The sequence below is a fragment of the Lontra canadensis genome, unplaced genomic scaffold (genome assembly GCF_010015895.1).
Source record: "Lontra canadensis isolate GAN:19392208 unplaced genomic scaffold, GSC_riverotter_1.0 scaffold41, whole genome shotgun sequence".
Classification (NCBI taxonomy): Eukaryota; Metazoa; Chordata; class Mammalia; order Carnivora; family Mustelidae; genus Lontra; species Lontra canadensis.
Genome location: NW_022631035.1, coordinates 14593410 through 14619564, shown reverse-complemented (window position 1 = coordinate 14619564; position 26155 = coordinate 14593410). Strand labels below are relative to the sequence as shown.

General features: G+C 39.2%; 1 protein-coding gene across 1 annotated transcript; it reads right to left on the bottom strand.

Moving 5' to 3' along the window:
• Positions 1–1752: 1752 nt before the first annotated feature.
• On the bottom strand, positions 1753–26002 carry CCDC47 (coiled-coil domain containing 47). Its single transcript, XM_032870862.1, has 13 exons — positions 25809–26002; positions 19484–19752; positions 18936–19043; positions 18283–18457; positions 10318–10439; positions 10033–10098; positions 7719–7820; positions 7402–7512; positions 6573–6658; positions 5187–5245; positions 4733–4842; positions 4353–4520; positions 1753–3476 (listed from the first exon to the last, which is right to left on the bottom strand). Exons 2-13 carry the CDS (start codon positions 19745–19747, stop codon positions 3396–3398), a joined length of 1452 nt encoding a protein of 483 aa, XP_032726753.1. The 5' UTR covers positions 19748–19752; positions 25809–26002; the 3' UTR covers positions 1753–3395.
• Positions 26003–26155: the final 153 nt, after the last annotated feature.

Genomic DNA, 26155 nt, shown 5'->3' with positions numbered 1-26155 from the left:
CTACAAACCCAGGGCTCTTTCCTAAAGCAGAAAACTGGCTTTTAGCTTCTAGCTTTGCTACAAACTTTCTAAGTGATAGTTACATTAAAAAAAAAAAAAAAAAAAAAAGATGCAGAAAAAAGTGATATAAGCATTTATGTTCAAAATGTGATAGGAACTAATTACTTAAAAAGGCCTGGGTGTCTTAAATAAAAGTCACCCTATTTGGATAAAACCAAAGAGGTGAAATTTTAAAAGGCAGTTAATTTTATTTGGTAGTTAATTTTAAAAGATGAAGGAAAGAACAAAATATCCATTAAAAGTGGTATAGTAGGGACGCCTGGGTGGCTCAGTGGGTTAAATAAAGCCTCTGCCTTTGGCTCAGGTCATGATCTCAGGTCCTGGGATCAAGCCCCGCATCAGGCTCTCTGCTCAGCAGGGAGCCTGCTTCTCCCTCTTTCTGCCTGCCTGTCTGCCTACTTGTGATCCCTGTCCGTCAAATAAATAAATAAATAAAATCTTAAAAAAAAAAAAAGTGGTATAGTAGATGTACGTTTCTGCCTTTCAGAAGAAAAAAGTCTGTTTTATTCTGAAGTTGGTATTCTCAGTTAATGGAGTTGAGAAGATAGCATTCAACTTGTCTAAGGATTAAAACATTACACTTTCTTTCAAATACAAATAAATCTTTTGCTGATCACCAAACTCTAGAAAATAAGGAACATCATACTCTTCACTATTGTTTTAGCAGCCACTCCTGTTGGGTGTAACTGCCTCTTCCCTTTTATATCCTTTCAAATCATTCAAAATAAGTAGAAACACGAACAATAAGGATAAGGAATCTGAGATGATAAAGTTCAGTATTTCACCCATCCCACCAAAACCAACAGATCCTTTGTATAACACTGCTCTAAATAATTTTCATGTGCCTATTCCTATTGTATGGGGGAGTGAGAATACTAATCAGTGTTTTTCTTTGGTCTAAGTCTCATCTAAAGAAGTTTCAACTTCTAGTGCATGACAGGAAAAGGTTCTATTACTAAGGAAACAGGTATCACTGTTCCCCCAACCCACATTCCAAAGTACCCTGTCACATTTTGCAGATAAAGTTAAGAGAACCCTGAAAGGATCTACTTGGTTTCCACTGAGAGAAAGGAAAACAAAAGAGAATAAAGCAAAAATGCACCACTTGGAGAACAGTTCCAGATGATACCTCACATGTTTAAAGTACTGTAGTTTATGAAAGAATTTCACACATATTATATATCTCTTCGTGCTAACCTACCTGTGAGGTAGGAAGAAAACAGTTACTATCCTTACTTTGTAGGAAGAACAGAACAGAGAGTCAAAGCGTTTAGTGACTTGCCCAAAGTCAAGGGCTTAGTATTGACTTTGCTGGCACTACAGCCAGGTCTTTATCTTCCAGTCCAGTGCCTGTTTTGTCCTTACTAAGGGCCCATGCAATGCAGAAAAGGAGGGCTTGGTGGTTTTCCAATGTGTGACAGTCAACAATATTCTCCTCTCATTCACGGGAGAGATAATGGTGTCTTAACTAAGGAGGCAGACTTTGGGGAGGAGCCCGTTAATAATATATAAACCTCTAAAAATACAAAACATTCTGAAAATAACTGGTAGCAAATTAAAGGATTATTATCAAGGTCAACTCCTTTGAAGGAAAAGCATTTCAGCGCTGACTTCTTTTGAACAGAAAGAACGTTCCTTTGGGCTTATACTCTTGAAGGGCAACCCCAGGAAAGTAAAGGCGGCACTCTGAGATTTTTGTCAATTAGTTTAATATATGTCCATAGGTAGTTCATATGAATGCTTAAATTACAAAATTAGCTGCCATGGTCCAAATGTGTGGGACTTTAAGAAAGCTTTTAATAATCAAAAGATAGCTAAGCATATCAACTTTGATTTCTAAAATGTATTTTAAACTTCATAAAACAAGGCTAATTCTAGAATTATATAGTATAGCACTAAAGTAATTAAATCTTATGTTATTTTGTTATTTTAATAACTTAATTTCATGAACTGTTAAAAAAAATATTACATTTGCAACTCCCAGTTTACACATTTCTGCATTAACTTAGAGAAAAATCCATGTGAAAAGTTTCCATGCAGTTACAAAGGCAGCAGCACATACTGCTTTCACAGCAACTTGTTATTGCCTCAGAACACACCTGCACATAAAGCATCAACAAAAAAATATCCACCCACCCCTCTCCCACCAAAAAACCCAACCTTTTCCCATCCCCAGCAAAAATTACCTGGTACAAGCAGTGACTTAAAAAATGCTTTCTTAAGTAGGAAGCATTTATAAAATGCAGAGATCTGAACAAGCTAAATGCTCGTGCAGATAGATGGGTCTCTCCCCCAAGAGTTCCTTCCTCAAGAGGCAGAGAGAACTCTCAATAGTTTAGGAAAGCTCATTTTTAAAAGTGTATTTATGCATATTCATGGCTATTTCTTTGAAACAATATACCTAGCCTCAACTGTGGAAGAAATAAAAGCAGAAGGAAAAGCAAAGGGACACGGCCATAACACAGAGAACAGAGCTTCTCTATGAACACATCCAATAGTTTGCAACAACCAAGAAGGAACAACATGTGTAACTTCACACAGACCACTGATCTGATCTAGGTGAAGCAGTTAATTTTTCATGCATTTGTTACTCAAGGAAAACAAACAACCACTTAAATACAGCATTCACATTGTCATTAGCTCATGGTATCAGCTCAGGAAAAAAACTGTGCTCCTGTACTACCTATCCTTAGAATTTTCCATGTACGTGTAAATATCCTAAACCCTATTAACACTGTCATCAGCACCTCCCACCTACAAAACATACACTGAACTACATTATGTTTTGAGTCCCTGAAATTTCAATACCACATATAGTGTTCTAAATTTTACTGTTTTACAAGGTTAATGTACACACAGAAGAAAACACCAAGCAATGTGTATTGTGCAATTCCAATAGTTATTTGTGGAATCTTGGTTTAGAGTCAGTCTTTACAGCCTTGCAACTACCCAGTTTAAACAAAGAGCAACAATCTAATTATGTATCTATAAATTTCATGATATTTCTTCAAACATCAAAGCACTAAAAGCACTGATGATTCATGTTATAATTTTAAAAGTATTTTAAAACCACACAGATTCATATATCATTCCTTTTATAAAGTAATCAAAATAATTTGGTTATCTGGAAGAGAATTACTGAAACAGAGTCCTTCCATTGCATCTATAACCTCTGTAAAACTCTGAACCAAAACCAGAATAGGTGATGAAATAAGGATTTCTTAGTCACTTGGGAGTGTTTGGCCTTTAAGATGAGAAATGGACTGGTATTTTTTATGTTTCCCATGAATTCAGAGCTTATAGGTAGCATCAGGACTCTGGTCTCTATGATGATTCTACATGGCTTTCACTTTGATTTGTTTCATTTTCATTTGCTTCTTCTCTAATTTCTTTTGCTCACGTCTCAAGGCAGCTTCCTAGAGAAAGAAAGGGAATCCAAACTAAGCTCTAAGCACACATAGAAAAAAACAAAACTAGAACACTGCCTATATTATTCAAAAACCTAGTCTAAAGTCGATAACTTTCCAAAAGACAGTTATAAAAACTGCTAATATCTACGCTGGTTAATGAAAATTAGCTTAAAGTGAAGTAACGGTAACTAAAACCTCAACTTAGAAAGAAACTAAACACTACATTTAAGCAATTTTGTTATTCTGATTTTTCCTATACCCAGGAAACACTAACCCAACTTTCATCATAACATTTACATGTATCTGCCAAGGATGTGTACTTCAGTTCAGAAAAGCTTAAGATTTTGTTTGTTTAGGCTATTAATGGTGCATCTCTTCTTATAAGCGTAGACATTAAACCTGAGCATAATACTTTAGTGCATAAATATAAACAAAAAATATTAGGATTCTCTAATTCTATAGTCAAATTAAACATTTTATAAAACAAGATGCATTGGACCACAGGGCACATGTGCTGGTTTCTATCGAAATTCCTAATTTCTTTCAGTTAAGTGTTTGCCTTGAAAGATGAGAGTGGAACTTTCAAAATGGGATTGTGCTGGGGAAAGGATAATTTATATCATTCTCCAGGATCATAGACTCCATCTAACCTGGTTTGAGGAAGACGGATTATTTATTGTTCTTAATAGTGCTATCAACTAAGTAATAATGCCCCAAGTGCAGAGAAAATGCTAAACTTTTAAGCCTGTGTACATTCCTACACAGAATTACCTTTACAATCAATGATGCATAATTAGAAGTAATTATGGTTACCGTAATTAGAAGGCGCCCTTCTAAACCCTAGTTTTACCATTAAGCAGGGTAAGAAACGTCGGGTCTTACCTCCAGCCTGCGCTGTTTCTCAGGATCCTCCTCATTCATGATTCGCTCCTTCTCTGCTCTTTTCTTCTCCTCGCGCCGAGACTGAGCAGCTTCCTGTCTCTGCACATGTGTCAGCTTCAAGAAGTTTTCTTCTACTCGAGCTCGGTTTTTATCTGCTTTCTGTTTGCCCTTTTCCCCAAGAAACAAGACGATTTGTAAGAAATCCATTTCAATCAAACAGAATCAAGTCCCATTTAGTATTCTTTTATAAAACTATTCCCATTTAGCACTTTGAGGTCAACTAGCAAACATAAAATCGCTGAAATCATTGCTCTCTGACTCCCCCAGTGGGAAAACAACAATAAAAGGTGCCAACTTAAAATACAGGCTGTGGGTCTTACTTCTCTGTTGAGTCGGAACTTTTTGGCTTTATCGATAGAATAAATCACCATGTTCATCAAGGGTAGCAAAGCCTCCATATCCTTTGGGTAAGTGTTACCTGAGCCAGGCACTGGAAAACAAAGCCATTTTCCTATTGAGTTAATGGCAGCATTAATCCTTCTGGGTCACCCAACTCTTTTTTTAAATTAATTAATTAACTAATCCCCCCCACTCCTTTTTTTGGGTATTAATAGACTCCTTTCTCCAAGTGTCTTAGGCAGCTAAAAAGCAGCAGAAAATAGAAATTAAAATAAATAGAAGGATCTCTTATTGAAGAACCCCCCAAACCAACAAGCTGGCAGGCATGGGGTGCGTTTTAATGTAGCTTTTTATGGCTGTCATAAAGGAACAATATTGTCCTTAAGATCCTCTCACAGGAAATGAAGAACTCAGGCAAGACTACAGAACACTTACCATTAAATGTAAACAATAGTGTCCTCTTAGTGTCAGGTAGCTTTAAAGGCTGACCTTCCCTGTCATAAAAGAAAGGCTATTTAAAAGGAACATAAGAGAGATACTTCCCATTCACGTCTATCACCCAATTCATTTAGATGAACAGATTCCTACAGATAATCAGCACAGTATTTGGCTTGGCATCCCCAGTTACATATAATCTCAGAGCCTGAAGGAGCTTTACAGGTCCCTGGTCCACTTGTCTTATCTGATGGATGCATTCCCAAGTGATCTTTATCCTATATCTGAACACCTCCAATGCTGTTCTCCAGGCAGGATATATTCCTCTCACCTGGGGAGCCTGAATGAGCCTATATTTAAGTATGATGACTGTATTTTTAAAAAATTTTTGTTTATTTTGAAGGATTTTTATATTTTATTTCCAACTCCTCTATCTCCCTATAATGAAGCATCTTTATTTTTGAGTCAGGCTCCGAATAAATTTAGAAATGATCTACTATAGCATATATAATTTAGTTCTGACTCACCAAAGATTCCTTTGTAATCTTTAACTTTCAGCCCCTCCCTCCTCCCCTCACACATTAAAGGCTTCATGAATGTGTCACGATGTGATACTTTGCCCGCAGTGTTGTTATTAAGCAAGGAAGATGCAACACTATCCACAGGAATAAGGTCCTGAATAATTATGACATACAACTAAAATCCAGATTGGCTTTTAACTGTATTTAACTCCACAGATTATGTGAGAGAGACCCTTAACTGAAAATTTAGGTCAGAACCAATTCTACACCAAGGGTAAACTTATAAGTACGCGCTCCTGAGATAGGATGTGATTTCAAGCAACAAATTTAAGCTCTGAATATGAATACTCAAATAATATTACTCTAAAGCCAGAAACTCTGCACATTGAGAGCATCTGATAATATACTAGAAAAGAATATAATCACCCAACTATTCAAAGAAGGAAGCCAAAAAGGCCATGAAATAAAATGCAGAGATGTGCAGTCAAACATAAAGCAAAATCACAGATTTGTATCATAAATTAAAAAGGGGGAAAAAAAAAACTTTGACTACAAAGGACAAAGAGATTAGCAATTGCATTTTCTTTAGTATCTGCCAACCTGTAAGAGTCTCATCTATCTCACTGAGTGGCTGGTACATCCATGTGGTGACACACTGCAAACTGGGGGGCTTATCTCTTTGTCCCCCGTAAGTTTTCAGTTACCTTCATGACACATGCAGTCAAAGCGAAGGAAAGCTTAGAAAGCCTGTCATCAACTTCCCTCACTCATTTGGTAAGAAAAATTGCAGAAGCACCTTGCAGGTGTTTCAACACAGAAAGCTAGTGGGGACAGTTAATTTCAATATTTTTTATCTCATACGTACTCTTGCATAATTTTTGGACCAGAGAACTGGTCTGAAAAATGAACGGATTCAATCTTGTCAGCATAGTGTGTAAGAAAGTGAACCATCTGAAATAAAGAAAAAAAAAAATTTTAAAGTAGGGTTTGATGCATTTCCCTTTTTTCATAATGATATTCACTCCTTAATCCTCCTTGATTTTTCACAACAGCATTAAGGTTAAAGCTTTTAAAAAATGAAATTTAAATAAGATAAGGGATCTCTCTACGATGGAACTAACACCTTTAGTCACAGCAATGATCAAATTTCTTCTTATTGAGCAGCTGAAATTATATCTCAAAATAATGTTCTAAACAAGAATGAATGCATGAAGATAAAACCTAAAATAATTTCAGGGGACTCTTCATAAACACATCACCTTGAACTTACATTAGAACTGTCTTTGAGCTACTCTGTACTTTTGTGATGCTAAGATATGCTGGCTGTTACCATTCTATAACCAACAGAAAAAAATGGTTCTCTATACATTTCTCCTCTTCTACACTAATTGAAGCTAGGAAAAAATGGACTAAATGACACAGTGATAAGGATCAATGCTGTAGTCCTTTTAGAAAAACTTGAAAGCCATTAGCAATCCTAGGAATAAACTGCTCTCGATTCAAAGAGAAGTACTTGACTAATCAAACTGTCTCTTTTGACAAGTTAATCTATTGCTTAAAGAAGGTATTTTAATGTTTGTGTGGGAAAGGAATGGAGCAATGTCATAAAATGAAGAACGCCATGCAGTGTGACTTTTAGAGGGAGCGCCTATAATTGCTATGGTCTGCCAGTGTAGGTCTTCTCTTGCATTTACCTTTGTATCCATCATTCCCTCTGTGACTTCTCCCATCTCTGACAGGATGGCCAAGGAATCTGGCAGTCCATACTTTGCTCCAGACTTAGGTTTGTCACTACAAAACTCACTCTAGAGGAAGAAGTAATTGAAGGTAAGACATGGTATTTTATTATGCACAAACTTTTTTTCCTCAAGATAATATGTGCTGACCTATTTCAAAGTGGTGCTTAACAAGTCAAATGATATAATTAATTACCCTATGCTTTAGAGCTGAATGCCTACGAAATAAGGAGGAACAGTTCTACATGTATTTGAGTTGAAACAATGAGACATACCAGATCCTGCATCTCCTTCTGTAGTCGCACCAAGGCTTTCCGAGTGCCAACAGCAAATACATAGGTATCCATGTCTTCATCATTCATGGTTACTTTTATTTGCTTTAAAAACAACAACAACAAAACTTACCTATTAGGTTCTGTGATAGGCAGAGTCCTATGATGACCCCCGAGAGTCCCACCCCCTGGTGTCTACATCCTCCCCTTGAATGTGAGGGGAACCTGTGAGTATGGTGGCTATCACTCCTGTGATTATGTTGTGGCATGTGGCAGAAGGCTGCTGAGCAGATGACACTGAGTTAGTCAAAAGGGACTTTAATCTAGGAATGACCTAATCAAGTGAGCCCTCAAAAGGGTCTGTGCCCTAGTTGAAGAAAAGAGTTGAACTGGGAAAGGGCTTATGGGGGTGGGTGGGGGATGGAGACCATGTGGCAAAGATTTCAGAATGGTCTCTAGGAGCTGAATAGTTTCCAGTTGGCAATAGTAAGAAAATGGGGACTTAAAACCATGGGGAGCTGACTTCTGTCAACAACCTGAATGACCTTAAAAAGAGGACCCCAAGCTCTCAAAATTCAAGTTGCTGAACATTTGGACTTGCTGGGAGGGCAGTGTATCCAGAGAGGGCCTGGAAGCCCTCTGCATACCACCCCCACTCCCATAACTTGCCTCTCTTCCATTTGGCTATTCCTGAATTGTACCCTGTCAATAAAAATGTTTTCCTGAGTTCTAGGAGCCATTCTAACAAACTACTGGACCCCAAAGAAGGGCCATGGGAACTCTTGATTTATAGCCAAGTAATCTCAGAAGTACAGGACTTGCCTGGGATTTGCAGGTGGCGTCTGAAGTGTGAGCAGTCTTATGGAACTGAGACTTTAACCTGTGCAGTCTGGCCCTAACTCCAAGTCAGATGTGAATTGAACTGAATTGTTGGACACACAGCTGGTATCTGGACAACCAGAGAACTGGCTCTTCATGTTGGAAAACACCACAGATAAACAGTTTTTAATATACCGCACTGGACCAGGGAGATAAAATTACAAACCTCAAGAGTCTGGTATGATAAAACATAGCACTATTTGTCATCCTAACTAGATCTTAAAATGTCTGGGTCAAAAATGACCAGTATATAGAGGGAAATGTTAAAGTAGGGAAATATAACAAAGACCTAGAAAGATGGCAGCTCTAAAAGGAAAGGTTTTCTGCTCTTTCATCACTGAGCAGAAATTACACAAAACACCTAAACAAAACCCAGAAAAAGGACTAAAAATACAGAGAATCATGTTTGTTGAGGCTGTTTATCTTTGCAGAAAAAATAAGAGATAAAACAATGGCTGACTCAAGAAAAGATACTAAATCTACTTCAAGAAAGAACTGAAAATGATTAAAACAACACTCTAAAGAGTAATTTCCACAAAAGGATAGCTGAAGAGGCATCAAAATCTCCTTGTTTCCTACCTAATAAGACTGTATCTAGTAGGAGAAAGAATGACAGGACTCTTAACTGATGAGGCTTTAAAAATTAGTGGATTAAACCAACCATCAGTGGCCATATTAGAAAAATTAAGTAAAAGATATAGATTTGCAACTAAAAATGAGATCTTTAAAATAATAACATGAGTTTTGATCTAATGACATTTCTAAGTATCTAATTATATTACTAATATAGTATTTGTTAACCAAATACTACTTTGTATTTTGACATATATGCAGACATCTCTTTTCTTCTAGTTTATATAAAAGAAACTGTATTTTTCAGTATATTTTGGTTTCTCATAGCAGTGGGAGCCAGCACAATTATTTGTTGAATGAATGAAGGGCGGGGGGGATTTGGCATTTCTGGCAAAGGATACAATTTGCAGATTAACATGTTGATTTAAATAAATGGAAGAAGATATACAAAACAATAAGGTCCCCAGATCATGATTTGAACTCATTCAAGCCCAAGATGTATTATTTGAAGCAAAAAATATTTAAGAAACCCACCTTATTGTCAAAGATAAAAGCATTCATGAGGCACAGAGTAAGATGTGAGAGCAAACTGTGACAACTATTTTCCCCTCCATCATCCAGGCTGATTCAGCGAATTTACCTAGTGATAGAGTATTATCTCCTTCCCTACAGAAAAACACACGTTCTCTACTCTCCATGGTTGGTACACTAAGTAGAAGATAAGCCACTAAACAGAAAAGGGTCCATTTTCGACAAGGGACCCAAGTTGCTTCAAATTCAAACAGAATCCATCCAGGAATGGAATAAGCTCTAAGAAGTTAAGAATTTAATCTGCGCAGAGAAAACCAGCAGGTAGAATACATACCACTTGATCACTCACTGGTCTCATCATCCGGGCCAGGACATTCAGTAAGTCTTGTCTCTTGAGGAACTGAAAAAACAAAAGAATAGTTGCAACTTTTTTTACTAGAAAAGACCGTGAAGGGAGAATCGAATATTTTAAGAAATATAATCTACATTTGCCAATTAGTAGAAAGATGATTTTTATATTTAGCTAAAAAAGAAAAGATGAGACAGTGAATTTGGATTTGGAATCACACTGGAAAACAATTAAGGAAGATACACATTGTACCAGAAATTCCATACTTACTCTCAGCTGGATAAGCATCCCTTCACAGCACACTCGACCAGAACACCACAGGTTATAGATATGCTCATTCTCCTGGTTCAGCTTTCCTGTGCTTGTGGCTTCTTTGTTAGTTCCATCATCCCCTGGAGGTAAAACCACTTAATTTGATCTGCTGAAAATGTGGGGGCTTTACTATCTTACAGAACTCTTCTTTGGACATATAATAGATGGTCATCATTCCTTTTAATACTCTTTGTCTCCATCAAGAAACTATGGACTCTAGGAGTGCCTGGCTAGTTGAGTTAGTAGAGCATGGGACTCTTGAACTCGACTGTGTGTTAAAGCCCCACATTGGCTGTAGAGGTTATTGAAAAATGTAATCTTAAAAAAAATAATCACGGACTCTACTAGTATTACTTGTTAATGATGATTAGTTTGGAATATAAATTTCTCAAAAGTAGATACAAAATGGAGCAAAGTCAGTTTAAATGTCTCTATCAAACGTTAGACAAAACAAAACTCCTATGCAGTGAATTAAAAAATACCATTAATAAGAACTATTCAACGCTCCCTCCTGTGTCTCCTATGGATTAACTTTAACCAAGTTTAGTTTCCCAACAGCAACATGGTAATAGTGCTATTAAGAGTTGTATTTTAGATTGAGAACCAATCATTTCTTCCTTCATTTAATTCATTAAGTGTATAAAAGAAATTGTTCAATGACACAAGGTAAAGCAGACCAATACACCAAATGAAAACATAAGGGGTAGTGGAAGGCATTAAAGGCTGTTCATTTTTTGCCCTAATTTCCAAGTCAAAAAGGACCCTGAAATACTTTGGTACAGTGGAGAGAGCAAGCATGGACACTAAAAGCAGGCAGACTAGGTTATAATATTATGGTTGCAATTTAATAGCTTAGACAAATTTTAATACTTCTGGACTTTAGTACCTCCTTAAGAAAATAGAAACATATCCAACTGAGAGTATTGTTGCAAAGATCAAATAAGAAACAATGGGGGAGGAGTCAAGATGGCAGAGAAGTAGCAGGCTGAGACGACATCAGGTAGCAGGAGATCAGCTAGATAGCTTATCTAACCAGTGCAACACCTGCAACTCCAACGGGAAATCAAAGAGAAGAAGAGCAACAATTCTAGAAACAGAAAATTGATCACTTTCTGAAAGGTAGGACCTGTGGAGAAGTGAATCCGCGGGGGGAGGGGCCGGCTCCCGGCAAGCGGCGGAGCAACGGAGCACAAAATCAGGACTTTTAAAAGTCTGCTCCACAGAAGGACATCGCTCCAGAGGCTAAATGGGGCGGGGGGGGGAGCCCACGCGGGGTCAGCGTAACCCCAGGTCCCGCGCCATCACAGAAGGACCGGGCGTGTCTGAGTATCGCAGAGCTCGCAGGTATTAGAGCAGGGAAGCCGGCTATAGCGACAAAGCCGAGGAGTGAGCTCTCAGCGAGGGGTTACCTTGAACCGGGCACACGCTGGGTGAGCTCAGAGCACAGCCGGAGGCCAGGGAGACGGAGTGACTGAGCACTTTTCTCCCAAGTGCGACCAGAGGCCAAGGAGACGGGAACGATTGGGCGCTCTTCTCTGAGGGCACACTGAGGAGCTGAACCCTGAGCTCTCCGTGCCTCCAGGCCGGAGACTGGGAGGCCGCCATCTTCATTCCCGTCCTCTAGAACTCTACGGAAAGCGCTCAGGGAACAAAAGCTCCCGAAAGCGAACCAGAGCAATTACTCAGCCCGGCCCCTAGTAAGGGCGGTGCGATTCCGCCTCTGGCAAAGACAATTGAGAATCACTACAACAGGCCCCTACCCCAGAAGATCAACAAGAAACCCAGCCAAGACCAACTTGACCTACCAAGGAGAACAGCGGAATTCCAGAGGAGAAGAAAGCAAATCTTATCTGGACAAAATGACAAGGCGGAAAAACTCACCACAAGAAAAAGAACAAGAGGCAATACCGAAGGCTGGGGACCTAATCAATACAGACATTGGTAATATGACAGATCTAGAGTTCAGAATGACGATTCTCAAGGTTCTAGCCGGGCTCGAAAAAGGCATAGAATATATTAGAGAAACCCTCTCCGGGGAGATAAAAGCCCTTTCTGGAGAAATAAAAGAACTAAAATCTAACCAAGTTGAAATCAAAAAAGCTATTAATGAGGTGCAATCAAAAATGGAAGCTCTTACTGCTAGGGTAAATGAGGCAGAAGAAAGAATTAGTGACATAGAAGACCAAATGACAGTGAAGAAAGAAGCTGAGCAAAAGAGAGACAAACAAATACTGGACCAGGAGGAGAGAATTCGAGAGATAAGTGACACCATAAGACGACACAACATTAAAATAATTGGGATTCCAGAAGAAGAAGAAAAAGAGAGGGGAGCAGAAGGTATATTGGAGAGAATTATTGTAGAGAATTTCCCTAATATGGCAAAGGGAACAAACATCAAAATCCAGGAGATGCAAAGAACGCCCCTCAAAATCAATAAAAATAGGTCCACACCCTGTCACCTGATAGTAAAATTTACAAGTCTTAGCGACAAAGAGAAAATCCTGAAAGCAGCCTGGGGGAAAAAAAGTCTGTAAAATACAAGGGTAAAAACATTAGATTGGCAGCAGACTTATCCACAGAGACCTGGCAGGCCAGAAAGAGCTGGCATGATATATTCAGAGCACTAAACGAGAAAAACATGCAGCCAAGAATACTATATCCAGCTAGGCTATCATTGAAAATAGAAGGAGAGATAAAAAGCTTCCAGGACAAACAAAAACTGAAAGACTTTGCAAACACCAAACCAGCTCTACAGGAAATATTGAAACGGGTTCTCTAAACAAAGAGAGAACCTAAAAGTAGAAGATCAGAAAGAAACAGAGACAATATACAGTAACAGTCACCTTACAGGCAATACAATGGCACTAAATTCATATCTCTCAATAGTTACCCTGAATGTTAATGGGCTAAATGCCCCAATCAAAAAACACAGGGTTTCAGAATGGATAAAAAAACAAACTCATCAATATGCTGCCTACAAGAAACTCATTTTAGACCTGAAGACACCTCCAGATTTAAAGTGAGGGGGTGGAAAACAATGTACCATGCTAATGGACATCAGAAGAAAGCTGGGGTGGCAATCCTTATATCAGATCAATTAGATTTTAAGCCAAAGACTATCATAAGAGATAAGGAAGGACACTATATCATACTCAAAGGGTATGTCCAACGAGAAGACCTAACAATTTTAAATATCTATGCCCCTAACATGGGAGCAGCCAACTATATAAACCAATTAATAACAAAATCAAAGAAATACATTGACAACAATACAATAATAGTAGGGGACTTTAACACTCCCCTCACTGAAATGGACAGATCATCTAAGCAAAAGATCAACAAGGAAATAAAGGCCTTAAATGACACCCTGGACCAATGGACATCACAGATATATTCAGAACATTTCATCCCAAAATAACAGAATACATATTCTTCTCTAGTGCACATGGAACATTCTCCAAAATAGACCACATCCTGGGTCATAAATCAGGTCTCAACCGGTATCAAAAGACTGGGATCACTCCCTGCATATTTTCAGACCACAATGCTCTGAAGCTAGAACTCAATCACAAGAGGAAATTTGGAAAGAACCCAAATACATGGAGACTAAACAGCATCCTTCTAAAAAATGAATAGATCAACCAGGAAATTAAAAAAGAATTGAAAAAATTCATGGAAACAAATGATAATGAAAACACGAGTTCAAAATCTGTGGGCACAACAAAGGCAGTCCTGAGAAGAAAATATACAGCAGTACAAGCCTTTCTCAAGAAACAACAAGAAAGGTCTCAAATACACAACCTAACCCTACACCTAAAAGAGCTGGAGAAAGAACAACAAAGAAAGCCTAAACCCAGCAGGAGAAGAGAGATCATAAAGATCAGAGCAGAAATCAATGAAATAGAAACTAAAAAAACAATAGAACAAATCAACAAAACTAGGAGCTGGTTCTTTGAAAGAATTAATAAGACTGACAAACCCCTGGCCAGACTTATCAAAAAGAAAAGAGAAAGGACCCAAATAAAATCATGAATGAAAGAGGAGAGATCACAACCAACACCAAAGAAATACAAACACTTATAAGAACATACTATGAGTAACTCTACACCAATAAATTTGACAATCTGGAAAAAATGGATACATTTCTAGAGACATATAAACTACCACAACTGAACCAGGAAGAAATAGAAAACCTGAACAGACCCATAACCAGTAAGGAGACTGAAACAGTCATCAAAAATCTCCAAACAAACAAAAGTCCAGGGCCAGACGGCTTCCCAGGGGAATTCTACCAAACATTTAAAGAAGAATTAATTCCTATTCTCCTGAAACTGTTCCAAAAAATAGAAATGGAAGGAAAACTTCCAAACTCATTTTATGAGACCAGCATCACCTTGATCCCAAAACCAAACAAGGATCCCATCAAAAAAGAGAACTACAGACCAATATCCTTGATGAACACAGATGCGAAAATTCTCACCAAAATACTGGCCAATAGGATCCAACAGTACATCAAAAGGATTATTCACCACAACCAAGTGGAATTTATTCCAGGGCTGAAAGGTTGGTTCAACATCCGCAAATCAATCAATGTGATACAATACATTAATAAAAGAAAGAACAAGAACCATATGATACTCTCAATAGATGCTGAAAAAGCATTTGACAAAGTGCAGCATCCCTTCCTGATTAAAACTCTTCAAAGTGTAGGGATAGAGGGCACATACCTCAATAATATCAAAGCCATCTATGAAAAAAACCACTGCAAATATCATTCTCAATGGAGAAAAACTGACAGCTTTTCCGTTAAGGTCAGGAACACAGCAGGGATGTCCATTATCACCACTGCTATTCCACATAGTACTAGAAGTCCTAGCCTCAGCAATCAGACAACAAAAAGAAATTAAAGGCATCCAAATCGGCAAAGAAGAAGTCAAACTATCACTCTTTGCAGATGATATGATACTATATGTGGAAAACCCAAAAGGCTCCACTCCAAAACTGCTAGAACTTGTATAGGAATTCAGTAAAGTGTCAGGATATAAAGTCAATGCACAGAAATCACTTGCATTTCTTTACACTAACAACAAGACAGAAGAAAGAGAAATTAAGGAGTCAATCCCATTTCCAATTGCATCCAAAACCATAAGATACCTAGGAATAAACCTAACCAAAGAGGCAAAGAATCTATACTCAGAAAACTATAAAGTACTCATGGAAGAAATTGAGGAAGACACAAAGAAATGGAAAAATGTTCCATGCTCATGGATTGGAAGAACAAATATTGTGAAAATGTCTATGCTACCTAAAGCAATCTACACAGTTAATGCAATCCCTATCAAAACCCCCCATTTTTTTCAAAGAAATGGAAGAAATAATCCTAAAATTTATATGGAACCAGAAAAGACCTCGAATAGCCAAAGGAATATTGAAAATGAAAGCCAAAGTTGGTGGCATCACAATCCCGGACTTCAAGCTCTATTACAAAGCTGTCATCTTCAAGATAGTATGGTACTGGCACAAAAACAGACACATAGATCAATGGAACAGAATACAGAGCCCAGAGACCCTCAACTCTATGGTCAACTAATCTTCGACAAAGCAGGAAGGAATGTCCAATGGAAAAAAGACAGCATCTTCAACAAATGGTGCTGGGAAAATTGGACAGCCACATGCAGAAGAATGAAATTGGACTATTTCCTTACACCACACACGAAAATAGACTCAAAATGGATGAAGGGCCTCAATGTGAGAAAGGAATCCATCAAAATCCTTGAGGAGAACACAGGCAGCAACCTCTTTGACCTCAACCGCAGCAACTTCTTCCTAGGAACATCGCCAAAGGCAACAGAAGCAAGGGCAAAAATGAACTATTGGGATTTTATCAAGATCAAAAGCTTTTGCACAGCAAAGGAAACCGTTAACAAAACCAAAAGACAACTGACAGAATGGGAGAAGATATTTGCAAACGACATATCAGATAAAGGGCTAGTATCCAGAATCTATAAAGAGCTTAGCAAACTCAACACCCAAAGAACAAATAATCCAATCAAGAAATGGGAAGAGGACATGAACAGACATTTCTGCAAAGAAGACATCCAGATGGCCAACAGACACATGAAAAAATGCTCCACATCACTCGGCATCAGGGAAATACAAATCAAAACCACAATGAGATACCACCTCACACCAGTCAGAATGGCTAAAATTAACAAGTCAAGAAATGACAGATGCTGGCGAGGATGTGGAGAGAGGGGAACCCTCCTACACTGTTGGTGGGAATGCAAGCTGGTGCAACCACTCTGGAAAACAGTATGGAGGTTCCCCAAAAACCTGAAAATAGAGCTACCCTATGACCCAGCAATTGCACTACTGGGTATATATCCTAAAGATACAAACATGGTGCTCTAAAGGGTCACGTGCACCTGAATGTCTATAGCAGCAATGTCCACAATAGCCAAACTATGGAAAGAATCTAGATGTCCATCAACAGATGAATGGATAAAGAAGACGTGGTGTATATATACAATGGAATACTATGCAGCCATCAAAAGAAATGAAATCTTGCCATTTGTGACAATGTGGATGGAACTAGAGGGTATTATGCTTAGCAAAATAAGTCAATCGGAGAAAGACAACTATCATATGATCTCCCTGATATGAGGGAGAGGAGATGCAACATGGGGGGGTTACGGGGGTAGGAGAAGAGTAAATGAAACAAGATGGGATTGGGAGGGAGACAAACCATAAGTGACTCTTCATCTCACAAAACAAACTGAGGGTTGATGGCGGAGGGAGGTTGGGGGAGGGTGGGGTTATGGACATTGGGGAGGGTATGTGCTATGGTGAGTGCTGTGAAGTGTGTAAACCTGGCGATTCACAGGAAGTGGGAGATGCAATGTGGGGGGTTTGGGGAGTAGGAAAAGAAAAAATGAAAGAAGATGGGATCGAAAGACTCAATCTCAAAAAACAGACTGAGGGTTGCTGGGGGGAGGGGGGACGGGAGAGGGTGGTGGGGATATGGACATTGGGGAGGGTATTTGCTATGATGAGTGCTGTGAAATGTACCCTGTACCCCTGGGGATAAAAATACGTATGTTTATTAAAATAAATTTAAAAAAATAAGAAACAATGTATGCAAAGTACCTAGCATAACACAGAAACAGTCAGCTGAAGAGCTGAGATAGATACTTGCTTATTAAAAGTAAACAAAGTGTGAAAGGCCAAACTGAGGCACTTACTCCCTACACTACACAAGTACAGGGCTTCCTCTAAGGTCCTTCAGTGTATACCTTTTCAGTGGATCCAAAACTAAAGTTCCCAGAATGTGAGGAAATTCTAAAGGATTTCTAATTTCTTTTTTTTTTTTTTTTTAAGATTTTATTTATTTATTTGACAGAGAGAGAGAGAGACATCACAAGTAGGCAGAGAGAGAGGGGAAGCAGGCTCCCCGGTGAGCAGAGAGCCCGATGTGGGGCTTGATCCCAGGACCTTGAGATCATGACCTGAGCCGAAGGCAGATGCTTAACCCAATGAGCCACCCAGGCGCCCCAAGGATTTCTAATTTCTAAATGATGAAATGAAAGCATTTATCAAGCTACCTGAAATGTCAAAATTCCTTTTTTCCAGGCAGACTTCTATCAACTTGTTTTAATAGCACTGATTATCTCATTCCAATCAGAAGAGGTTAATCAATAACTGTAACTGGCAATTACTGATTAATGAAAAATTAGAAATTACTTCATAGATGCAGTTAATTCAGTACATGAGACCTAATAAAAACGGAATCCTTCCTGAGAGGAAAAAAAAAGCATCCTCTTCAGCAGTGCATGAAAGCAGTTAGATGCTTATACTGAGGAGAATAAACAGTTCCTACCAGGTGGTGATCAGGCATGCAGCTGGACTTATATTAGCCTAACTTACCTACTAAGGTAAAGTTGCTCTCCAAAAGCTCTCTATGAGTATTAAACCAGGCTTGAGCAAGACGGCTGTTTTTATTCTTCCCAATGATATAATTCATGATATAGGCGAGCAGACCAGTCACCATCAAAATTTCTAGATAATAACTCTCCCAACTGTTCTGGAGGTGTGCAGGCACCTAAAGATGAACAATCATTCCACTTAATGTTGGGTAAGGTTGAAGGATGGAGTCTAACTCATGGGATAAAGGGGAATAAGGGAAGTGGATAATTTAGGTAACTGTCACTGAATATGGTTATACATTGAAAAATACGCCCATTTTGGTCAGCTTTTGGAAAGATTCTTTAAGGAAATGTTAGGACAATCAAATGGAATGAAAAGCTGGAAAGCCCTTTCTATTAACTTGATTCTGAGTCCTACCAACCAAATAAACCCAGTTTCTAGTCTCTTCATCATTCCTTGATAAATATAACTAGAAGACTAGAAAAAAAAACATAAGGGTTGCTTCTCTAGGTGTGGAGTTTTATCTTTAGAATTGATGTCAAATTCTCACTATTACATCAACACCAGCTACATGTCACTAATTATATTTCTGGGATTAATAACAGCCAGATATCTTGTTGGTTAGTCTGGAATTCAGAATCCGGTATACCTACATCAACAATTGTTATTGGGTCTTTATTTTTGCTAGAAGAAGTATCTGGTTTGTCTTCATAACCTTCGAATTCTTCATCATCATATGGCTCACTCTCTGTATCTCCCTCCTACAAAAAGGAGGAACAATCTGTTTTCCCCTACAAATGTGCCCAGCAATTGCATCTCATTTTTGTAGGCAACATTTGTAGAGGAAAACAGAACATGTAAGTAGCAGCACAGAACACAGAAATATTCCATGTTTGTAACAAATGGTAACTCTCCATGTATTTGAACTGACACAATTCCCACCCACACACAGGATCTATTCTCCACCCCTTCCAACCAGGGTCTCCATAGAGAAGAAAAATACAATTCATTCTTCTATCAATGTAAAAGATGGAACATACCACAAAATATCTAGAAGAACTCCACCTACTGAACAAAAATGAAGATAGCAGACAGTAAAAATCTCCTTAGATCTGGGTGTTACTTTTAATGTTTGGAGAAAGTGCCAGTTACAAATCTTCCCATCCTTCCACTTTCCCAAAATCAAGAAAAAGAACCTCACCTGGGTATCTGTATCTTCAAAATCTCCTTCTTGGTTTTCATCCTGCCCTTCTAACTCCACAGTGGTCTCGTCTTCATCATCTTCCGTTGTTATCACCCGCTGAGGATTTTCAGTAACAGAATCTTCTGTGACATCCTCAAATTCAGCAAAGTCATTATCATCATATTCTACCATGTCTTCTTCATCCTCAAAATCATCAAACTTGGCTTCAGAGACACTCCCGAACACCAAAAGGACAACACACAAAGCAAGGAAGGCTTTCATTGCACCTAAAAATGAGTTAAAAAAATAAACCAAAACCCTAAATGGACAGCCATTCTTCTATACATACCAATCAAATTTTCTAAATAGCTAAAAAATAAATCTGTGACCCTTCTGCTTTTAAAAATTTAATATAATTCATTTCAGATAGCATTATATAAAGAGCAATGAGGTGAGGGGCAAGAGGACTGGGTTCTAGTCTGGACTCTGTCACTAGTTATCTGTGAAATCTTGGACAAGTCATTTAATTTCTTTGGTTTCTTTTTTTTTAATTATTGTTGTTATTTTTTGTGGATTTTTTTTTTTTAAGATTTTATTTATTTGTCAGAGAGAGAGAGTGAGCGTGAGCACAAGCAGGGGGAGAAACAGGCAGAGAGAAAAGCAGGCTCCCCATGGAGCAAGGAGCCCGATGTGGGACTTGATCCCAGGATCCTGGGATCATGACTGGAGCCGAAGGCAGATGCTTAACCGACTGAGCCACCCACATGTTCCTTTAGGTTGATTTCCATTAACACTATGTATTAATCCTAAGCATTTAGAAAGTGGGAAGTAGTATAATGAAATAAGAACAAAATGCAACTATTTATCTATTAGCAATCATTCGTGAATAGAAAAAACCTTTCATCCTTAGGTCAACTTTGTGTGTGATATATGAACATCATCATCATCAAAGCAAACATTTAAGATACAAAAGTTCTAGGCCCTGTCCTAAAGGCTTTACAAGAAGCCACTAACTTAATCCTCATAACAACCCTCCGAGAAAAGTAGCGTTAACATCTCCGATTCACAGATAAGTAAAATGAAGCACAGAGATGCTAAGTAATACAGATACCAAGTGGCACAGAGCTATGATTTGATCCCAGTTATTCCCCCAGAATCCCTACTGTGAACCACTTCTCAACCTGCTTCTCAACTGTAGGCCAGTGCTGTGATTTCACATCACTTAAAGTAGTAATTTTTTTCTAACAAAATTGTTCCTAGTGTACATGATGGAATTAAATACATCAGCATTTCACAGCTTTCTGAAAAGAACACTAGGTATTCCATGATCTAAACAAGTTTCCGAACCAACAAATATAATGAAATCAGATCTGTGACAAAAATGTGCCAAATGATATGAAAACATAGATGACAATGAAATCATCATATCAAACAAGTTAAGACTTTACCAAAAAAAAGGGAGTACATGTGATCTAGAGTTTGAAGAGTACTTAGAGTTAAACCATCAAATCCATTTAGGCTGTATTTCTAATCCTCCCCTCTCATCTGAACACCAGCCTTATAGCACCAATTGTGTAACGGACATGTCCATTTCTGTGCTCTACACACTTTTCTGAATGGGGTCAAATAATAAATATTTTAGGCTTTGTGTACAACATACTGTTCTCCATTACACATTCTTTTTTAAAACAACTCTTTAAAAATGGAAAAACCATTCTTAGTTCATACGCTATACAAAGACAGTCTGTCTTTCAGGCTACAGTCTGCTAACCACTGCACTACAAACATCTCAAAATTAACAGATACCTAAATTTCTCTCTACGTTAACATCAATCCCATTTTTCCAGTCTTACTTGTGGAAAAGAGCAAGATATCTACTTTCTCATTTCCTTTTCTCCTTCATATCTAATCAGACATTAAATCCTTGTGTTTCCTTGTTTGGTTCCCAAAGCCACCATGACAATCCAAGTTATCAACACCTGCTGAAGAATCAGTGTTATCCTAAATGGTCACCCCATCTCAATTCTCTCCCTATTCCCTAATTCTCTTCCCAAAAAAAACACACTGCCTTTCTAAAACACAACTTTTGTTACGTAAGAATTCAATAACCATGAAAGGCTAACCAATTCCTACAGAGTATTATAAACTCTTCTGGCTCTCGCTGCTTTCCATAAGATGATCCTACTATATCTAATCAAATGTACCCTCACTGAACACATCATCACATCAAATACTATGCCAAGAGAAGGAAAATATTGTAAATTTGCATGATACTTTAGCTTCAAGGTGTGTTACTGAAAGTATTACTTGTGATAGTAAAAAATTTGAAACTGTGGGGTTAAACTGTGGGTACATACAAAAAACAAATTTATTTTTTGTCCATTAAAAATTGTTACAAATGGATTAAGAACCCCTCTTGTTTTAGAAGCAAATACACAAAAACGAAAAGGTTTAGAAGGATGTGTATCTACATATAAGTAATTATTTTGTATGGTAAGATAATGGGCATTTTGCCTTTACTTTTTAATTTTTCTATGATGTGTTTTTGTAAAAAGTTCTTTAAAAAAAATAAGGAACACCTGGGTGACTCAGTTGGTTAAGCATCTGCCTTTGGCTCAGGTCATGATCCCAGAGTCCTCGGATTGAGTACCACATCTGGCTCCTTGCTCAGCGGGGAGCTTGCCTCCCCCTCTGCCTGGCACTCCCCCTGCTTATGCGCACGTGCACACTCTCTCGCTCTCTCTCACCCACATAAATAAAATCTTTTTTTTTCCTTTTTTAAGATTTTTATTTATTTATTTGACAGATAGAAAGATCACAAGTAGGCAGACAGGGAGGCAGAGAGAGAGGGGAAACAGGCTCCCCACTGAGCAGAGAGCCCGATGTGCGGCTAGATCCAGGACACATGATATCATGACCTGAGCCGAAGGCAGAGGCTTAACCCACTGAGCCACCCAGGCGCCCCAAATGAAATCTTTAAAAATAAAAAATAAAAGCATGGTTCCTGTGCTCAAGAAGAAGTGCTACAGCCTATGGGATAGCTATTGCACAGAGCCCTGGTATCTTAGAAGTCTGGTAAAATGGAGCACTGGGTTTATAGACCCAAATCAGGGAAATTAGGCTAGGAAGGCAAGCAAGAGCCAGATCATGTGATCCTTACTTAAATACCACACGAAGAAGTTTGGGTGCTTAGAATCAACTTAGAATTTAGGTAGGAGAATGGCACTTTCAGATTTGCAAAGTAACCCTGGTAGCTCTTATGTAAGGTGAACTGGGCTTCAGGTGGAATGTACCTGAGGCAGGAAAAATAAAAGTGGCTGAGATAGTTAGATAAGAGATAAAACAAGACTGAACTGGCAATGCTATTGGGGATGAACAGCAAAACAAGTTGACAGATACTAAGAATTATACTGGTCAGCATAAAGTGACTGGATATAGGAATGTGAAAAAGGAAGATCTGGGTGATTCTAAGTTTTGGCTTGATTCGTAACTAAACAAAGTCATCTTTGAGATAAAGAACAAAGGAGGAAAATTGTGGGGGGGGATAAATTAAATTTAGTACCTGTTGAAAAATTTGGAGTGTTTTCAGGTAGTATGTTAGATGATTAACATTTACCTCTTGATTTTCACAAACTCCCTATAAAAAGGAATTATTACCTATTTACAGAGGGAGAAAAGGAAGCAGTTTGAAACAGAAGTCTGGAGTTCAGGACAGAAGCCTAACTAAGATGGAAACAGAGATGATGCCAGAATAGATGAGATCCCCAGAGAGTATTAAGAATTAGGTTAAAAAACAAACACCAAAACTCTTGAAACAAATCATAACAGCTAAGAGTTGGGCATAATGGGAAGAACTGGAATGGGAAACTAAGAAGGAATGGTTAGAAAAAAAAAAAAAAAGAGGGGCACCTGGGTGGCTCAGTCAGTTAAGGGTCTGCCTTTGGCTCAGGTCATGAGCCCAGGGTCCTGGGATGGAGCCCCGTGTCAGGGTTTCTGCTTGGTGGGGAGCATGCTTATCCCTCTCCCGCTGCCTGCTGCTCTGTATGCTTGTACTCTCTCTCTCTCTGTCAAATAAATAAAATATTTTTTAAAAAATTTTTAAAAAGAGTAGATGTTAAAAAGTTCTCATCACAAAAAAAAAAAAGAAAAAAAAAGAAGGGACTCTCGTCAAAGTGGTATTATAGAAGTCAAAGGAGAAGCATATTTCTAAGAAGGAAAAGAACTCAGTTTCAATTGCTACAGAAAGTTCAAGCAAAATATGGACCAGAAACTTCCAAATACTTGTAACAAAATCATTATTGGCAACTGCAAGGAAGTGGTCAAGATGGAAGCCAGAATGCAGGGAGTTGAGTGAGGTGAGTGGGTGGTAAAGGGAGTGAGCACTACTCTTTCAAGGTGCTCTGGGATAGTGAACATTCTGATCTCCTATTTACAATACTGTAGACTCTTAAAGGAATCAGTTCACTATCAAAGGCTATTGCCCAATACCTTGCAATCCATGGCTGATCAAGAAATATACTTAAAATTAGGGGCACCTGGGTGGCTCAGTTGGTTAAGTGTCTGCCTTCTGCTCAGGTCATGGTCCCAGGGACTGGGCTCCCTGCTCAGTGGGGAGTCTGCTTCTCCCCCTGCCCCGCCCCGTGCTCATGCTCTCGCTCTCTCTCAAATAAGTAAATAAATCTAAAAATGAAAGAAAGAAATATACTTAAAATTGAATGAAATTAATAAAATTTGAAAGGTACAAATAATGTGAGAAATGCCATAAAGGACAGGCCAACGGCATATCCTTTCCAATATCTGGTCGTGGAGGTTAGCACCAGGTTAACAGTAACCTTAAAGAGGTTTGTGATATGTCTCCAAATATCTCTAGTTCCTTTAATAATCTTTTATTATAGTCAAAAGTGGAAGAAATATGAAAAAGAGCACATACTTTGGTTGAGTTTACATTTGGTTTAAAACATCAGCAGTACCATTTACGAGCCATATGATCTTGTACTAATTACTTACAATTCCCTGTTCCCCACATACCTATTCACTATTTGCCTCATAAGGCTGTGGCTGGTATTACAGGAGATATGTGCCCGGCATACAGAAAGCATTCAATAAATATTATTTCTCCTTACTTCCTTCAAGCCCTGTGCCTATGAACACCCTTTAAGATTTAAAAAACTTAACTCTTGCTTCCCTGTCCAGATCTCAATCTTATGCTTTTTCAAATAGAAGTAAATAAAGATTAACATTGGCACAGACAATTGAATAACTGCCAAAAAGTCATCATTTCAAATCATAACTTCCAGTTAGAATGTTCACATCGTAGAAACATTTCTAAGCTAACTCAGCACTGTAACACGGCTTCTTCAAGGTTATTTGGGTTAAAGTTATCCAAGCCACTTATATCTTGGCCTTCCTTCTGAGAAGTCTCTCTGCTGCACCTGTCATCTCATTTTTCAAAGGCACAACTCCCTGCCAGGCCTCCCAGTCCTGAGAGTCCTGGGGCAGGGAACACAAGCACTAACAGGTCTGGTTTAGTTATCTCCCTAGCTCACTGGGTGGTCTCTGGGTAACTGGGTCTGTACTTAAAAATCTGAAGAGGAATAAGTGGGGGAAATCATCCCTTGTTGTCATTTTATTATTTTTTTAAAGATTTATTTGTCAGAGAGAGAGCGAGCGCACAGGCAGGCAGAGGCAGAGGGATAGCTCCCTGCTGAGCAAGGAGCCCAATGTGGGACTTGATCCCAGGATGCCGGGATCCTGACCTGAGCCAAAGGCAGCCGCTTAACACACTGAGCCACCCAGGCGTCCCCCTTGTCATTTTAGATTAGGCCTTTCTGACAACTACCAGACTACCAGACTTTTGGAAAACATGTAGACATTTCCCTGTCTCCTTACACCCCTCGGATACAAACGGGCTTATGTCAGAAACCTTCAGAGAAAACCAGCCAGAGGTTGTTGCTGCTGTTAAGCCACTGGGCTCTAGTCTTTCCCACCATGGAGAATCAATTCATCCTAACGGTTATACTCCATTCTTCCTGTTGCACCCTGTAGCTTCCTGTAACTTTGCCCTTCTAGCTGGCATTTGCCCGTAGCTCTGCAGGCAAGTTCTCAAAAACGTCAAAATCACCCCAACCCCGAAGACCAAGAGAAAATGGGCCTTGGGGTGGACGAGGTTTGTTTTCTGTTTTTAAGAAGGCCAGGAGAGGTGAGAAGGCGGGATCCATGTCACCCCGGGCCTGACTTAGTGGGGCTAGGTGGGAAACGGGACCTGGCTAGGCCACGCAACTTAAAAGTCGCTGCTCGGCCTGGCTGGGCCCCACCGACTAACGCGTCATGGCCCGTTTCGTACCTGAACTGCGCTAGAACCCGACCCAGCGCTCCTGCAGCCGCCGCTTCTAGGACCGGCTGCCACCTAAGCGGTCACCGCGATTTTACTGCCCCCGATCTCTCTAGGACGCAGCCGGACCAGGTAGCTCAGTCACGCTGAGCCACTCTTCACGTAGTCTCCGCCATCCGTTACGTAGAATGCGTGCGGACTGTCCGCGCTTGCGCGCGGCGGAGGGGGGCGGGGTGGCGGGCCGCGGCCTCGGGAACCGCGCGAGACCTCCTCCTCCCCCGCCCAGCGGAGGCAAGGTGGGGCTGCTGGGAAAATTACATAATCCTGGCCTCTAGGCCGGAACTGTCCGCAGCGATCCC